At 37.4% G+C, this 12,952-nt stretch overlaps 1 protein-coding gene across 17 annotated transcripts in view; it reads left to right on the plus strand.

Annotated features, from left to right (window-relative positions):
- The window catches only part of TRIP12 (thyroid hormone receptor interactor 12), a 141,235-nt gene that overhangs the window by 103,440 nt on the left and 24,843 nt on the right, over nt 1-12,952 (plus strand). For 11 of the 17 annotated variants that reach the window (XM_080798472.1, XM_080798458.1, XM_080798457.1 and 8 more), the window contains 9 exons: nt 502-655; nt 1,830-2,058; nt 2,356-2,474; nt 4,767-4,974; nt 7,718-7,818; nt 8,039-8,213; nt 9,404-9,545; nt 10,682-10,873; nt 12,122-12,273. In XM_080798472.1, coding sequence (XP_080654598.1) covers nt 502-655; nt 1,830-2,058; nt 2,356-2,474; nt 4,767-4,974; nt 7,718-7,818; nt 8,039-8,213; nt 9,404-9,545; nt 10,682-10,873; nt 12,122-12,273 — 1,472 coding nt within the window. Of the gene's footprint in view, nt 1-501; nt 656-1,829; nt 2,059-2,355; nt 2,475-4,766; nt 4,975-7,644; nt 7,819-8,038; nt 8,214-9,403; nt 9,546-10,681; nt 10,874-12,121; nt 12,274-12,952 lie in introns of those variants that run through there. The other 6 variants (XM_080798469.1, XM_080798470.1, XM_080798462.1 and 3 more) reach the window with 2 other exon arrangements.

Below are 12,952 nucleotides of genomic sequence, written 5' to 3' on the forward strand. Positions count from 1 at the left end.
CTTAAAGCGTCATTTAAATGGAAAGTCTTTTTACCTAAGGATAATTTTGTAGAATCATTTTGTTTAAAGAAGATTTTGTGGGCTGCTAAAAATCTATGATGTAAATACTATTTTAATTTAAGAATTAGATACTAAGATTTTTTTCGAGTAACAATTTTTTTTCTATCAGCTATGTCTTAAAAGCTTTCTTAATATAAACAATGTCTTCCTTATGTCAGGGATTCTACATGACTGGATCTTCCATCAGGAATTGATCTGTATTTATGTCTCCAGGGACCTTATAGAGTCTGTGGTGTATAATTGTGTTTAATTAAAAATGATTTATTAAATGAATGAGTTTTGTCATGGCCACACTGTTAAATCTTCCATACTCTTTTACTTCACCATCTGAAACCTGATGAAATAAATATGTAAGTTAGCATTTATGGAGGGTCCCACTGTGTCTTAAGTTAATAAATTTCTCCATGTTTATATTCAAGGTTTCTCTCTCTTTGCTCTCAGGCAGCCCATCAGGTCGGTGAGGATGAGATAAGCTTGTCCACTCTGGGACGAGTTTATACTATTGATTTTAATTCTATGCAGCAAATCAATGAGGACACGGGAACAGCACGTGCCATTCAGAGAAAACCTAACCCCTTAGCCAATACTAACACTAGTAAGTACTTTTGAGTTAATAGTACTGTATTGTCATGTGAATAATATTTCTGATGATAAGTAATTACTTCACTGAGTGTCTTTATCAAGCTTAAAACCATTGCGTAGTGGTAATTAATTTGTTGTTGTTTTTTGTGTTTTTTTTTTGTTTTTTTTTTTTTTTGGTCATGTTCTAACTGATGAATGAGCCAGCACTGCTGAAATGGGACCCTCCGAATTTTTTTCCTGCTCTGTGATTTGTAGTGTCCTGGGCTCTGGCTGGAATTGGCCTGTGTTGTTTTTTGTTTTGTTTTGTTTTGTTTTTTAAAATCTGATCCTCTTATTCCTCTTACACATTTAGATCCACACACACCTATCTGCTTAGTTCTTTACAACCTTTTTTGTTAAACGTTCCTATCAAAATTCTCTTCTTCACTAATGTGAAGAATAGGTTTATTCTGTTTAGGTTTCTGACATTTGTCTCTGTCCTTGGGGATTCATTCTTTTGCTTTGCACCTCTAGTGTAGAGTGCAGGGGTCAGCGGACTTCTGAAAAGGGCCAGATAGTAAATGTTTAAAGCTTTATGGATTGTACAGTGCTTGTACTGCATACTGCCATTGTAGCACAAAACAGCCATATAAAAAAGAGTAAGAAATGTATGTGGTCATGCTCCAGTAAGATCCCCCCCCCCCCACCAAAAAAAAAAGAGGAGCGGGGCCAGATTGGGCCTTTCCACCATACTTTGCTAACTCCTGGTCTAGAGCTTACTTCCTCATCACTTTATTTCCCCTGAACCTTGTTCCCTCGAGAAAAGCCACAGATCATCTTGTTTTTCCATAGCTTCTAGTCACATACCCACTGTCCATTTCATGAACTTTGTTTATTTCTTACCAGTGGTTTAGCTGGCTAATAATTGAAATATCCTTGGTATTTTGTTGAACACATGCTATTAAAACAAGAGGTACACTGCGCTGATACCTTGTTCTTTCTAGCTGGCTCAGTTTTGTCTTAATGCTGCCTTTGGTGTCTTTGTGGACGCCAGGTGATCACATTACATAAGTTAAGGTCTTTTTTTTTTTTTTTTTTTTTTTTTAAATAACATTTCAAATAATTACAGCAAGTTGAAGGCTAAGTTGTTTACTTCTTTGAATTTGTGAGGTCTGTAAGTTTGGAATTGTACATTTTTTTTTTAACAGGTGGATATTCAGAGTTAAAGAAGGATGATGCTCGAGCACAGCTTATGAAAGAGGATCCGGAACTGGCTAAGTCTTTTATTAAGACATTATTTGGTGTTCTTTATGAAGTGTATAGTTCCTCAGCGGGACCTGCAGTCAGACATAAGTGCCTTAGAGCAATTCTTAGGATAATTTATTTTGCGGATGCTGAACTTCTGAAGGATGTCCTGAAAAATCATGCTGTTTCAAGGTGTGTTCATGAAAATAGTAAAACATTGTAGAAATTCAAGTCTCTGCAAGTAATCTCAGCAATCTTTAAAGTAATAATGTAGAAAAAAATGCATTAAACAGTTCATTTGTAATGTCTTGAGGCCTTCTTTGTCTCTTTATACACACCTTGAGAAAGAGAAATGCAAAAGTTAAGCATTTAAGACAAATTTCAGTTTTCACAGTGAAAATGTATTGCTCTCAAAATTAAAGTAGTATGGCCAAAAATAATTCTCAAGTTCAGACAGATGTTTTATATGCGAATGCTTTCTTTTTTTAGTCACATTGCCTCCATGCTGTCAAGCCAAGACCTGAAGATAGTAGTTGGAGCACTTCAGATGGCAGAAATCTTAATGCAGAAGTTACCTGATATTTTTAGTGTTTACTTCAGAAGAGAAGGTAATGTCATTCATGATAATTAATTAATGGTTAATCTTTTAGTCTAAATAGTATTTCAGTAGCCGTATAGCTTTAATTTAGAACAAAAATTAAACTTTAATCTTTTACATAAGAAGTTTTTATGCTTGTAACTTACATACATATAAAGTGTGTCTTCTGTAAAATCCGTTAACCGACGTTGTGTGAGGTTAATGGGCAGATGGTAAACACTTTGTTACGTTTTAGTGATCTGAGTGTTCATGGGCCAGAAGTGATCCTTGACGTTCCTTTTCATGTGGATAATGTGCACCTGCCCGTAGAGATGCTTGAAAAAGTCAAGAGTTCACTTGCTTTCCCAGTGAATCCCATTAGTAGATCAGAACACTAGTAAAGAGGATTATTATTTACTTCCTTGGGTTTAGTCCCCTAATTTGAGGAATTTGAACATGGATGTCAGTCTCAGAGACATAGTACTTTTCCATTCTCTTTTTGAAGATCACAGAGATGAAACCGTATTGCTCATTTGGGTGTTTTATCCTTTTCAAACATGCCAAGATATTAAAGGAGTTCTTTCTCATCAGCGAATCTCTTTATGGCTCTTTTGGTCTTTGAAGATACTTTGGTCTTGTGTGAGGACACAGGAAATAATGGTGTTTTACCCTCAAGTAATCCTTCTTAGCTTCATCTTCCATCTTATCAGCAGTCCCGGTTCTTTCTGCATATGGTCTATTACCCTTCTTTCATCACCTTACACTGGCTGTTTCTCATCATATCTCAAGAGTGCTGTAGTCATGCTAGTGTCAGAGTATTAAGTGGAAAGAGGTCTTCACTATTTCTTACTAGTTCTGTTTAAATAACAGTTGTTTTTTTTTAAATCCCAACTCTACATATTTACATGAAACAGAAGGCAAACTAACTATCGTTAGCAAATGGGTGCAATTATGAATAGATACTTCTTTGATCACATAGATATTTGGTATGTGTTCTTTTTAGCCTTGGATTATTTTTAATTTGCATTCTGTGTTTTGGTTTTCATGGTCTGTATTAGTTGTTGTTTGCCTTAGTATTACCTTTCACACCTATTTCATCTTTCTGATTTGGAAGTGTATCCAAATATGTCTTTTTCTCAAAGTGATTTTTTTTCTTTTTACATTTACAGTGCCACTATGCCATCAGATTGGAATTTCCGTCCCCCCAAATTTACATAGTATATACAGTATGAAGTTTATGGAGGAGTTTTGATTAGTTCTCTAGTTTGCATCTGGCTAGATAGACTGTTCTTTTAGGTTCCTCTTAAATGTCATTTATTCCTGGGGACCTTACCTTCCTTCCAGAGTCTGTAGGGTCCTGATTGCTGTGTGCTCTGTCAGAACTTACTTTCTAAAGGGCAGTTTATTTTTTATTTGTAATTTCTTACATTGTTTTGTTTTGTTTTCTCCCTGATAACTGCCCGAGTCCATTTTTCTCATCGGTGGCCTTATTCTTAGTACCTAGCACACAGTCTGTCATGTAATTGCTGCGGATATTATTTGTGGAATGTGAATGCCTCAAGTTTGAGTTCATTCAGACATTTTGTGTTTTGTCCTGTTTTTGTGGTTTTTGTTTGTTAGTTTGTTTTAAGAATTCTGATGGAAAGCTCTGGACTGTTTCCCAGAAAAAAAAAGGTGAATGTGTGAACATGAATTCATACATTCACACACACACCTTGGCATACAGTTCATAGTTCTTGGCAACTACCTCCTCCTCCCCACCACCACTGTCCACCATGTGCATTCTCCTGTGGTTCTAGCCCAGATGTGAACTCCTGCCTTGTAAGTTGCTGTTTAGCTCCCCTTGTCTCCTGCAAGGATGTGAAAAAGCACCATCCTTGGATTGCTGGTGTTCTCTTTTGGCCAGTGGTGTTGCTGTGATCTTGTCTCACTGTGCATTTGAAGTCAGCTAATAACTGTAGTGAGTCTTTCTCTCCTGGCTATCAAGCCACAGGAGCACTACTGCATTTTTGTAGTTCATTGTTTTTATAATAGTATTTTGAATTTCCAGTAGAACTTTATGTGCGACTCTGTTAAGTTTCCTGTGATCATGTTTTGAATTTAGATCTCTTTATTTAATGTTGAATTTGCCTCCTACTTTCCAGAATGGAGTCAAGTCCAAAACCCTGGCACCTAAGTCATCATGCTCCACCCTACTCCCCCACCCTCATTTGCTGGATGCTTTTAATTCATTCCCCGTGAATCAGTGTTAGCATTTAGAGATTCTGTAATTGTGGGGAAGTGGTCTTGGTTAAAACTGACTGTTAAATCTGTTACTACATAGGTGTAATGCATCAAGTAAAACACTTAGCAGAATCAGAGTCTTTGTTGACAAGTCCACCAAAGGCATGTACGAATGGGTCGGGATCCTTGGGGTCCACGACGTCAGTCAGCAGTGGAACAGCCACAGCCGCCACTAACGCCACGGCTGACTTGGGGTCCCCGAGCTTGCAGCACAGCAGAGATGATTCTTTAGATCTGAGCCCTCAAGGGTAAGTCAGAGTTTTGTGCTGATTTTTATGCTCTTTGCCTTTACCTGTGTCCTGGTACCTGAGATTCACACAGGGAATAAAATGGTAAAATATTAGAGAGGACACTTCGTGTTTTCCCATCCTGTTTAGTTCGACGTTTAACGGGCATGGGAAGAGATTGAACACTTAAGGGAAAGCCACTCTGTTGAGCCGTGCTTAGGAATCGCAAAAGATAGTAGGTATTTCCAGTGTCATATCAGGGAACTGAGGCCCAGGAAACTTTCTGAGTGAACTAATTGAGAAGTCAATGATGAGCACAGTGTCACACACTTACTTTACAGATGTAGGATTTGAGCCCTCATATTTAATGGCATATTTACTGCACTGTTGCATACATACCAACTTCAAGACGTCTAGATAGATAGAAATATTAAAATACTAGAGTTTTTTGAACTCTACAGGAAAAACACCCAATTTCCCATTTATTTTTAATTGGCAAATGGGAACTTTGCTCTTAATAAAAGAAATTGGGACTTCTTAAAATAGGTCTGCTTCCACCTCCCTACCCCTTTATTGTACTGTGCTTCTGAGAACATTACCAGACCCTCATTTTAGTTTTCATTTTGTTGTGATGAAACAAATTACACTCTGAAAGTGTTTTTGTTTCTTTGACATTAGAAACTCAATATTGCTGTATGACGCACAAGATCAACAGATTCAATTCTGGAATTCAGAGTGTAGTTAGTGTAATACTCCTTCCTACTCCTTTTAAGGTGTAACATAGATTTGGGTAAAACATACTGTACTTAATAAGTGAGGTCCAAACATTTAATTCTGTCAGCTGCAAGGTGGCGTTGTCCTAAGAAGCTTATCTCGCTCAGAATTCCAGCTCCTTTTGGTGCCACCTGGTGGCACTTGTCCTCTCTAGCTTAAATAAGAATTTTGGCAATTCTGGGACTTGGGCTGCAGACTGAGACTTCTGACACAGTGGCTGTTATTTTAGGAAGCTGCTTAGTTTGGGTGATACCTATGTAAGGGGCCCAGTCCAATGGGATTGAGCCTGGGCAATAGACTGGGGATCCTTCACCTTCTCTCTTTTCAAGTTGGATTTGCTTTGCCTGCCTCTCTTTTTCCTTCGTCTCCAGAACGACTTCTTGCCTCTGGCTGCTGTAGTAACTTGTGTTACTGCAGGGTTTCACTCTCTAGCGCAGGCATGGTGCCTGAGACATCAGGTGCTGGGTGAAATGTGATGCAGCTCAGACAAATGCAGTATTTCTGAACCGCTTAAAGGAATTAGAGTTCATTATAGTTTCTAGAGTTGAAAATTCTAAAAAATGAGGGAAAACTTTCAAAGTTTTAAGCAGTTCCATTCCTTTGTAATATGGTTTCAAATAAAGAAAAGTTCATATAAATTTGTGAAGGGGGAATTGTTTAGTTGTGTTTGAAAGTTCATTTGTCCTTGGGGTGCCTGGGTGACTCGTTTGTTCAGGCATTCAACTCTTGGTTTTGGCTCGGGATCGAACCCCATGTCAGGCTCCATGCTCAGTGCAGAATCTGCATGAATATTTCTTTCTCTCCCCCACTCCCCTTCTCCTCCCTCACTTGCATTCTCTCTAAAATAAATAAATCTTTAAAGAAAAAAGTTCACTTGTCTTGATTGTGAAGCATAAACATATTTGTGATTTTAATAGACATATCAGATGTTAGAAGACCTTTAAAGGGTTTTTTATTTTCGTTTTTCTGGGGTTTTTTTGTTTTGTTTTTTCTAATTTTATTTGGGTTGCAGACCAACTGAACCCGAACATTTTTTTTTTTAAAGATTTATTTATTTATGTGAGAGAGAGAGTGCACTAGCACGGTGTTGGTGGGGGGAACAGAGGGAGAGGGAGAGAGCAACTCAAGCTGACTGCATGCTAAGTGTGGAGTCCAACGCAGGGCTCGAGATCATGACCTAAGCTGAAACCAAGAGTCGGACACGCAACTACCGCCCCACTCAGGAGCCCGAACATTTTTTCCGTCTTTTCCATATTAAGTAGTTTTGTTTTTCTGAGAATCTGTTGATATTTCAAACTATTTCTACTGTTGTTAAGAGTATTGAAAATAAGACAAAGTCTGTGTATGTTCTATTTCAGGTATTCTAATTCAAAACAGTTTATTCATACTATGACTTAATAGATTTGTTTATAGGTAATTTTGAGTAAAAAAAAATCACTAAACTATTTATAAATGCATTCATTTAGGATGTTACTGTATTACATACCGGGAAAGTACTTGTAGTATCAGGAAAGTATCTTTAACACCCAGAGTCCTGTTGTATATATCTTATTTCTTGTCATTTAACTTAGGGAAGAAATATGATAATCAGATTTAACATTATTTTTCTAGTTTTGATAGCACAGTTCTTTTTAATGTTGCTTCTTTGCATCCTAAATTTGTTCTGTGTACTTTTCTGTATGTGTACAACATTTTATAGTAAGAGTTTTAACACAGAATTAATCAGATACTCTTACTTGGTTTTACTTTTAGTAGTTCAGTGTAGTCAAATAAGCTGTTTTTCTGGATTAATCATTTTTTGTGTTTCTAGACCTCTAGAACACGACTGGTGCAGAGTCTGCATTAAATAAGTAATCATAAAATGAAGAATACCCTTTTATGGCAATATTTTACAACTCCTTGTTTCTGCCATTTTAGCTTGCTTTTCAATGAGCGATGATAATAAAGCGTGGTAATTGCTAAACTTATCCCATGTTTTCCCATGTGATAGTCGATTAAGTGATGTTCTAAAGAGAAAACGACTGCCAAAACGAGGGCCAAGAAGGCCAAAGTATTCACCTCCAAGAGATGATGACAAAGTAGACAATCAAGGTAATTGCTTTGGTAATGTGGTGGGCTGCAGAGGGAAGGACAGTAGCAGTGAGAGGTGTGTACTTCTGAAAGCTCTTGACAGCTTTTAAGCACACCTGGGTTTTCTGAACAGTTGTTTCAGTAAATTCATCTAGTATTGTAAACAGGAATGTTAAAATTCAGTTGGTTTTTCACCAGTATGATGAGATGACTTAACTCTCATTCCTGCTTCTTTTCATAGCTAAAAGCCCTACCACTACTCAGTCACCTAAGTCGTCTTTCCTGGCAAGCTTGAACCCAAAAACATGGGGAAGGTTAAGCGCACAGTCCAACAGCAACAACATTGAACCAGCACGAACTGCGGGAGTTAGTGGTCTTGCCAGGGCCGCCTCAAAGGACACCATATCCAATAATAGGTGAAGTGGGGGAATTCTCTATTACTTTTGTTCTAAGATTAGCGAAACTCTACATTCTTGCAGTCAGCACATTTACTACGTGGAGATGAAACATGGACACAGCCTTTTAATTTATGCTCAGAAATGGCATTGCTCAAGAATGGAGCAGATTCTTAGTTTTTGAACTCTGGCCTTTTCCTAAATTCAGTCACACTTTAAAACCATTTCAACATTTCTGGTTGGGAGTTAACATATGTTCAAAACCAAATAAATTATGTTCCCCATGGAACCTGTTCTTTAGTTTTGTTCTAGACAAGGGAACGCTGACGTATTTTGTGTGCGCACACACAGACTCTCCCTTCTATGATACCCTGCTTTCCTCTACCCTTTACAGTGGAACTTAAGGATCCTAGAGTGGAGGCTTGTTTGTTCTAAGTTATTTAGAACAAATTATTTGTATCAGCTAAACTTTTTCACATACCAGTATTTGACTGTTTTTGTTTTGTTTGTTTGTTGTTTGTTTTTTAATTTTTTATCTTTTCAGTCTGTGGCTTTGAAAAAAAATTTTTTTCCAGCCCTTCTGAGTTTTATTTAGTTTTTTTTGGCTCTGGTTGTAACATACTAACAAGGATTACTTCCTCTGCAAAGAAGAAATTTTTAAAAATCGAATGCCACTGGGTTAAGAGACAGGCTTTTTGGGGGGGGGGTGTGAATTAGTTTGTTTGGTTGTTTTCCCAGTTTTGGTTACTAAGAAAATAAGCAAATGTATATCTAAAGCCATCAGAATTTGTAACTTAAATAGCCAGGTCTCAGCTAATAGCACAGGTGCATGTTCTTGGTCTGTAGTTCTTCACTTTAGCTCTCCAAGGAACAGGATAAAGGACAAGGCAGGTATGTCTGTACCTAATGAAGCAGCCGTGTAGAGTTGCTTTCAGGCAAACACTTAGGGGTAGAGTTCCCAAGAAGTTAGAACTTTTTGTATATTCTTCATGTAATGATCTGAATTATAGTTGAAGTACATGAGCATTTCTCTACTACTACACCTTAGCCCATTTTGAAAATGACACTTAATTTGATTCATCTGAATTTTAGAAGCATGGGTGGGAAAGGGTTTTAGATGTAGCAGCTATTTGCCTTTGATGTGGAGCTGTAATTGAAATCCTTTCTATACACGGAGACTGAATTTAATATCTTGTTTTTCCTTCTTGCAGAGAAAAAATTAAAGGTTGGATTAAGGAACAGGCGCATAAATTTGTAGAGCGTTATTTCAGTTCTGAGAACATGGATGGAAGCAACCCTGCGCTGAATGTCCTTCAGAGACTTTGTGCTGCAACTGAACAACTCAACCTCCAGGTACCACATGGGCTGCGCTTTGTTGGTCCTTCATCGTCTTTTCCAGCATCTCTTCTGTCTTCCTGTCCTTTCCTTGATGACTCTGACTTTCCATGAATTTTGTTGTCCTAGATAGCTTTTTCGCCAGACATGTACCTTTAGCACTGACTTAGCTGTAACTTGTCCCTTGACTTTTGTGCTTCATTATTTTATCATTAACTATACTAGAAATCTCATCTTTGACTTTCTTCTTCTCGTCTCATCCCCCCCCCTTTTTTTTAAGCATTTATTTAGAGAGCACGTGCATATGAGTTGGGGGAGGGACAGGGCCAGAGGGCCAGCAAATCTCAAGCAGACTCTGCTCTGAGTGTGGAGCCTGACGGAGAACCCATTCTCACGAACCTTAGATCATGGTGTGAGCCCAGATCAAGAGTCAGAGGCTCAGCTGATTGAGCCACCTAGGCGATCTGTCACATTCTATATTTCTTGACAAAAAAAGAAACTTGAGAGAAATGTCCCACAGGTACATCTCAACTGTGGGTATTAGAATTGATCGGACCCTCCTTAACCCCTTAACCACATGGATCTGATAGTACTTGGAGAGGGAGATTGAATAATAAGCCTTTTATATTTCATCTGATTCTTAGCCTGTTTACATTTTTAATGTACTTTGAGTACTTTGAGTAGTCTAGAATTGTCCATTTCATCCAGGTTTTAAATGTATTAATTTAAAGCCATACTTTATATTCTTGTTTTATTGTATCATTGTGGTATTCTAGCTCTTTACCCCTCAGTTTGTATTCTCAATTCTATGTCTCATTTATTTATTTAGTCTCTTGATTTCTTTTATTATTATTTCTTTATTTCTTTATTCAACCTTGGCCGAATGCAAGACTTTCCTTTTTTATGCTAGTAGTGTGGATGCTGCTTTTCTTCCATGAAATCCTAATATTTCTGACTTTGCGTGTAAGATCATAGTTTCCAAGGTTCTACCAAGAATGCATCACTCCCCCCACCTTCTTTTTTAAAAATGTTTAGAATGAATGCAATTTCTTTTGGGGGAAACGTGCACTGTGCATTTAGTTTAAGTCAATATAAATAATCAGTACAGATAAATCAGTGTATCATTATAGAAATACTGTTCCCAACTCTTCCAGGTGGATGGTGGAGCTGAGTGCCTTGTAGAAATCCGTAGCATAGTCTCAGAGTCTGATGTTTCGTCGTTTGAAATCCAACATAGTGGATTCGTGAAGCAGCTATTGCTGTATTTGACATCTAAAAGTGAAAAGGATGCTGTGAGCAGAGAGATCAGATTAAAGAGATTCCTTCATGTATTCTTTTCTTCACCAGTAAGTTATCTCCTGATGCTTCTCTGTCATCCTGTAGGAATCATTAGTCACTGATGTGTGTATTTTCACCTCAGTAATTTCCATTAGGTGCTGGTCAAGATACTGAGGTCAAGTCTCTGGCTTCTGATATAGTTAGATTTGGATTTCTTGGTCTTTTATATATCAAATATACTAGTAAAGCAACAGAATTGTGATTTAATGGCGTAGGTGCTACACTTTCTATGGCCATTGTATCTTGAGTCTTTGGTTTGTGGTTTTTTTTTTTTTTTTTTTTTTTTTGTAAAACCAGCCATTAATAGTAGTCTCTTACTTGTGAATGTATTTTATTCTCAATATTTGTTTTTAAACATGTTCCAACAATATATACATATAGGGAAATATGGTAAAATAGCTACAGACATGATAGAGGGAGCATTTACATTTCATTTTGCATATAAAGTACAGTGTTAACAATTTCATTGGAGTGTACGCAGTCACCATTTATCATCTGGATTACCAAACCAGAAGGCTCAGAGAGGCTCCACTTCCTTCAGCCTCAGTGGGTAAGAGCAAGAATGTAACCATTCTTGGATACTAGTGACTTAACATCATTCTACTTGTTACAAAACTACTTGAGAGAAGTCATCCTCTGGATCATCTGTGTAGTAGGCCTAAGGGTAATTCTCCTATGTGTTGGTGAAACATTTGAGCACTTACTGTATTGTTTTAACTTGGGCTCGTAATGCAGACTTGTTATATGTTTGAGATGCATTAGATGTGTAGCAGTACTGGATGTAGTTTTATACCATGCTGAAGATTAAGTACAGGTTTGTAATCTCTTACCTGAAATTCCATGCAGCTGAATGGGTTTCAGGAATTCTACGTATATATTGCCTGGTTCCTAGTGGATTCTAAATAGCGCTCCATAAACGTTGAATATTTTTGCAGGAAAGCATACGGATATTCCTGCTCAGTACAGGTAAATAAAGACTGCAAAGGGCCTCAGGTCTGAGTCAGATCTCTTCACCAATAAGTTGTGTTTTCAAGCCTTTTTGGACTTAGGAATTAAGAATAAGGGATTGTGGGCCTGTACAAAAAAAAGAGTCTCTTTGAAATAATTTAGATGGAAATAATCATTCCAACCAAATCTATCAAAAGAGAATAGAGGAATGGTTCTCTTCTGTAAAACTGCCCGTTAAATTTTCTTGTTGAGGAGTGTTCCATTTTCAAGAGGCCTTGCTTAACCTGTTGGTTTATTTATAACTTTAGCTTCCTGGAGAAGAGCCCATTGGAAGAGTAGAACCAGTGGGTAATGCACCTTTGTTGGCATTAGTTCACAAGATGAACAACTGCCTCAGCCAGATGGAGCAATTTCCAGTGAAAGTGCACGACTTCCCCAGTGGAAACGGGACAGGAGGCAGGTAAGGATCATTGCCTGGGTGTGCCCTTGCCATTGGACTCTGCTTCATTTTGTTGAGGTAAAGTGCCAAGAGGTCTGGTAACGTCTTCATCTGCTCTAAGACCATTTGACTATAATGACTGAAGAAAAACACTTTTTATCTTTAAAATCGCCCCGTGTGTTTTAAACATGTTTTGGAAATACATAACCCATTGATTGTGTTGCCGAGCTGTTAATAGGCTTAGTGTTCCTTAAATTGATAGACTTTAATATATATGGCTTCTCTCCGTGAATTTGTAGATAGGGGTAATAAAATATTTGAATTCTGTGCAATAATGTGATATAAGTGGTTATACTTTTGATGGGTTTCAGCAAATAAGTGTATGTTTTGAAGTTTTCTTGTTTCATTAAAACTTCTGCTTTTTCCATAATACAGTAGTTTTGCTGGACTCATGAAATGCTATAGAAAGAATTCACTGTAAAAGTTCATTATGGTATTTTCAGGTTGTTACAAGGCTTCTGGAATATTATGATTAGAAGCCTACAAAATAAGAAACTAGTTTAGTTTTGAAATATACAGTCTGATGTGTTTTGAAAACATTTAAATTTTTTATTGAATTAAAACAATGCATTATTGGACAGATGAAGAGATCCGTGTGGGCTGGGGTTTTTTTCTGGCTTTGAATATTAATATAGAATGT

The sequence above is a fragment of the Martes martes genome (assembly GCF_963455335.1).
Source record: "Martes martes genome assembly, chromosome: 3".
Taxonomy (NCBI): Eukaryota; Metazoa; Chordata; class Mammalia; order Carnivora; family Mustelidae; genus Martes; species Martes martes.